This window comes from Rhea americana, unplaced genomic scaffold (genome assembly GCF_003343005.1).
Source record: "Rhea americana isolate MKP2758 unplaced genomic scaffold, rheAme1 scaffold_1, whole genome shotgun sequence".
In the NCBI taxonomy this organism is placed as follows: Eukaryota; Metazoa; Chordata; class Aves; order Rheiformes; family Rheidae; genus Rhea; species Rhea americana.
Genome location: NW_028185038.1, coordinates 12,398,814 through 12,404,094, shown reverse-complemented (window position 1 = coordinate 12,404,094; position 5,281 = coordinate 12,398,814). Strand labels below are relative to the sequence as shown.

The 5,281-nt window shown below is 44.8% G+C and overlaps 1 protein-coding gene across 1 annotated transcript in view; it reads left to right on the top strand.

The window, feature by feature from the left end:
• Nucleotides 1-4,998: 4,998 nt before the first annotated feature.
• ELAPOR2 (endosome-lysosome associated apoptosis and autophagy regulator family member 2) overlaps nt 4,999-5,281 on the top strand; it is a 101,401-nt gene continuing 101,118 nt past the window's right edge. Inside the window, 1 exon segment of the mRNA XM_085325770.1 lies at nt 4,999-5,213. Within this exon segment, the coding sequence (XP_085181896.1) occupies nt 4,999-5,213 (215 nt within the window).

Sequence of the window (5,281 nt, the reverse complement as noted above, 5' to 3'; positions counted from 1 at the left end):
GATCCTGCTGTCTATCATCAGTTATCTCAGAAATGTTTACAATTGCTGCTCCTCCTTAAGCAAAACAAACATGCAAATGGATTTTAATGCAGTGATTGATGCTTTTTAGTCTAAATGCCCTGGGGAAAAAAATCAGCTGGCCTATACATTTTAAAACTGTAAATGAATATTTTACCTTTAGTTTGGAAAGCAAAGAAAAAGCTGTCCAATCACGCTGATATCTCAAAAGCAAAGAAATTCTTCTATTATGGCTGAATTTTATGTGATGCAGATTCAAGCAAGGCAATTTAGTTCTTTAACCGCTCATGTCCRTAGTTTAAAATGATGCAAGACTGCTCCATATCTTTATGCCCAACCTTTGCACAACTGGTATTAAATTGTATGTATTCAAAGAACTCATCTAATTCCAAYCCATGAGCAAGATTTACAGCAGCATTCAACTAAAATCCCAATGAGAAAAAGAATGAACAAAGAGATCACAACTGGAAGGCTTCCAGAGGTTTGAAGGGGAACTGAAAGATGAAGTTTGCCAGAAGAGCAAAAGACAAGCATCTCCAGGGAGAAGAGGGGAAAATCTAGTAGTTAGAAAGAAGGATATTAAAACATGAGGAAAAGAGATAAGTGCTGAGTATTATATATAGCAGTAGGAATTAGGAAAAGACGTGCAAGCTGATATTGACTTTTCTCCAGCCAGAAAGTCTGCCTTTTTTAGGTATTGCAGGTGTGGACTTCTTACAGAAGGCTGCTACAGCTACACGATGRAGCTTGCACTTTGCAGATTACCTAGCTTAGCACCTGCACTGTCCTGTCCTAGGCTTATTTCACTGTGCTGTGCTCTGTTATGGATGCAAATAGGGCTGCAGTGTGTTGTGTAGGTTGGCTAGACGTGTAGCAAACATACAAATCCAAAGACAGATGRCACGAACCTGATCTCAACACCAGCCTAGGCTCTAGAAAATTATCTAGTGTGAGATTAATTTGACCACACATAGGTGTCTATATCTAAGCTAGCTATGCAGTTTACGGGAAGAAAAGGTATTTCTAGAGTGGGATGCAACCCCCTCCTAGAATAGATATTAAACATGTCAGATGAGTGGTATCATGACCTGCAACTCCAGACACTTGAGCATTCCCATTAAAACATACCTCCGACATGTTTTAAAATTCTTTTTTTAGGAGAGGGTGAGTGGTACTTCCATAGTACCAGAGCTGTGGGTGACAACCCTGGTGCCTAAAACAAAGTGAGATGAATCCCTGTGTCTGGATCTTCTACAGGTTTCAAGGCACCCTTAGGGAGAGATCCCTTTGCAAATCTAAATACGCCATATTTTATAGTGCACAGCCTCTGTCCTGACATGTTAGCTTTCTCAGTATGGTTGTCCAGATTATCCCAGGACTGACTCATGACAGTCCTTGAATGACCTGCCTGTAAAAATGGGGGGTCTAAGTGGGTCAGAACTGAACCAAAGGTGCAGCTAAGCAAAGAAGAGTAAAAAATACTGCCTCTGAACCAGCTCAGGTCCAGAGCTCCAATAGCTGCGTTTGTTCAGTATGAAGCCCTGACACTAGCGCAGCAATAAATGARTATTATTTGGTGCGCAAAAACAGCTGTATGGCTTTGGGAGCTGAATAGGAAAATTTACCTCATGTGGTCAGTGTGGACTCACCTGGGTCTCTCATGGTTCAGGAGTTACTGCTTTAAAAGGATCAAACAAATTTAGTAAATAAATTTGAGAACTACTGTTAATATTATTGTAACTAGATAAATATTAAGTATTAACAAGTAGTTTAAAAGGTATTATATAAGTAATATATAATTTTATATATAAGAACAGAACAAGCTTTCACTATTACCATTTAACCTAAAGTTCCAAAGAATTTGAGAATTTTGGGAACCACAAAGTAAAAACTTAGGTATAAGCATTAATTTATTAAGGCTATCTTGAACCACACTTGGGAAAGCATCAGTAAGATACTTTGTCTTGAAAGAATGTTAGTCTTTATCTCGACTAAGGATAGACTTGAGTGGAGAGTGCAGAGATGACCAGGTTATGTGAGAAAATATACGGTCCATAAGATGAAGAAGATCTCTGAGCAAACCACACTGATGTGGAGCCTGCAGATAGATGTGCTACCAAAAGGAAAGAACAGGTTTCCACCTGTGGGAACACCAGTCAACTGTGTAGAGGGGTCACATCGTTTAGCCATGTGGAGAGTCACCGGAGCTGGTTTTGGCAGCAGCCCATCAGGTCGAATGCGCATGGCCGGGACGAGCGCCTCTGAACTGGGCAAGCAGGTGACCTTTTCTCCCAAACTTGAGTTGAAACTGCTGGTCCTCTTGATGCCCCGTCCTGGTGGCTGGACTGTCCTATCTGCCCTGCTGTGGGTGGAAGCGCTGTCTTGTTATCGAGAAGGGACTTACATTTGGTTCCAAGTTYTGTTCCTTATGCTTGACTTGACCGGTAACTGCTTCTGAAGACTGGCCATTAAGTAAATCTGGACGTGACGTGGGGCTCTCCAAGCAGACCTGTGTTGCAGCACGGCGGTTATCCTTCCCTGGCACAGCGTGGATGTGCAGAACTCCTCAGTCCTGCTGTCGCCTGCTTTCCCTGRGAGGTGGGTGCCAGCAAAGAAACTCAGCTCGCGTTGATGATGTTCTCCAAAAGCCAGAGTGAAATGTGAGGGCAGGTGAGGTCTTTAAGGACTTTGTATCATAAGCAGGCAGAGCGAAAAAGGGTTAATAGTCTCCCTTCCCCTGCGATGTATTCCCTGCAAGCTAATGTCAGCCTACAGGCCTGACTAATCCTGCGTGTGGTTGCTAATTGCTGCCATCCGAAGTGAAGCTGGCAGCCATTTAATTTTCCCTTTCATTTGGTGTCATTAGCATTAGCGACATATGGCTGCTTCTCCTGCCACTGCTGAATGGCTCCTGGAAAAACCTAAGGCCGGAGTTCTGCAAACATCAAAGCCCRTGATTAACTTTAAATGTCTCACTGATGTCAAAAAAGAGCCGTTTACACACCTTCATCCTAAATGCTTAACAGCTGTCAGTTTTTTTTCTGAGCACAGCCACAACCACAGTACGAAGGTACATTTTTATGAGCATCTTTAACTTACATCAGACTAATGGAGAGGCACTACGAGGCACAGGCAATTTTGGAAATGAAGCTTGAAATAATTCTCCCAGTTGTTCCTGTATAAATTATAACTTACAACTTAGCTTTCTTCTTTCTTTTTCCTGTACCTTAAAGTAAAAGAGCAGAACGATTGTTTTCACCTCAGATTGCACGATTCTTCTAAGCTACTTTCATATCCTCTCACTTAAATCAAAATATTAATTCAAGATTTCAGATACAGATTTCAAAGCTCCTACTGGCACTTACTGCTGTCTGCCTTTTACTAGATTTAAAAATCCTTTAACTATACTGCCTTGTATAAGGTGTTACTGCTTTTTTATGTTACAGTTACATGATGCTTCTCAAATCCAGCTCTGCTTTCTTCTACCTCATATGCACATTTCTAGCTAAGCTGATGAATAAATTTTCAAATAGCGTATAGTTTCTCTAYTGGCCTCATGCTTACTATGCAATGCAGAACTTTTGCCATCCTGCCTTTAGGTAAGATTTGCAGGATTTAATATTGTGGGTATTCCAGATCCTATTCAAATAGCAAATCAAACGAAGTGACAACATTGCTTTTAAAGCCTCATTGAACTGGCTCCTTCTGTTGCAGTATTTGGTCTCTCTTCCCAGAGATCCTGGGAGTCGGAAGTGCGTTGAGGGAGGTGACCTTTCCCATTGGAAGAAGCAATTCTGCAAGCAAAACCTAACAGATCTCTTCTCGTCACAAAGTTTTACTTAAGGCCAGCATCTGGAGCAAGGAGTGCACTTTGGGGGAAGTTAACCTTGTTTCACCCATTTTCCTTGTATGAAAGACACAACAAATCCAAAGAAAACAATTTTATTCTGTATATATTTGTAGTGACTTCCCTGCTGCACGACCAGGAAAGGTCTGCAGTTTTTCATGTTTTCATGTTTTATTTTAACAAATCCAAAGAGAATTCTTGCTCCTGCTGAAATCAGTGTTTCTCAGAATATTTCAGTCTTGGATTTTATCCCACAGTTAAGGTGAGCAATGAATCCTTGTGACTGATTTTCTGATCTAGCTGAACCTGGAGCAAAACAACACTGCGCACAGCCAAGAGCGCAAAATGTAAAACAGCACCACAGTTTCCTTCCTGATCCCCGCTTCATTGGGAGAGGCAAGATGCTCTGAGCTTGTGTGCAGCAGCTACACAAGCCCATTTATCTGACAGCCTGGTGAGGGATGGGGACCCCCTCGGTGGAAAAACCAATAATCTGCTTTCTTTCCTCCGGCTAGAGCTAAAAGTGGAGCAAGGCTCAGTATGAGAACAAAAGGAAAATTTCAAACTTGTCCGCATTAGCAGAGACAGACTTCCCTCCGGGTTGCTACAGCAAGGTCCTCAAATGACATAAGATGAGCTAATGAAGCTATTTTGGGGTTAGTGATGTAGCAGTGATGTATTTTGTATTAGCAGATGTAGCCRTGATGACACCAGCCAGGGGATGGCAAGTGGGGTTCCATGGCACAGGCACACATCGAACTCTACCCTTGTACTCCTGCTCGCCTTTCAAGAGATGGACAAAGGCTGAGCCAAGCCTGGATCRGAGGAATTGCAGTAGAATTACCAAAAGAAGTCACTAAACAATTTATAAACCAYGAAAAAAAAAAACACGTTATGTGTTGGAGCTGGAAAAGGTGGATTGACAGAGGCAGGAGGTGCATGAGGCGGAGGTCTCCGTGCTGGGTGATGCTGTTAGATGACAGGAGGCAGAAAGGGAGAGGCGAGAGGAGCGGGGCCGGGTGCGAAGCGGGGCAGCGACGCCGGGGAGCCAGGGGACCGGCGGCGTCAGCGCGCGGATTAGCCGCGGAGTCCTTGGATGCATTGCGAGGAGGGGACACAAAATCTGGGCCAAAATGCAGCTGCCTTTGGGTCGGGCCCCAGCTGAGCYGCCCCCTTCTCCCACGCGGAAGGGTCACGGCGGCGAGCTCTGGCGAGCCGGCGGGAGGCGRGGGACCCCGCACCCAGCGCCTGTGGGCGGCGGGGGCTCGGGGGACGCTGCCGTGTCCCCCGCAGGCCGGGGTCGGGCTGTCACCGCGCTGCCGCTCGCCTCGCCGGGGCCGGACCAGCCGTGGGCAGCATGCGCCTGCGCTGGCTGCCTGGCTGCCTTCCTCCTCCTCCTCCTCCTCCTCCTCCTCC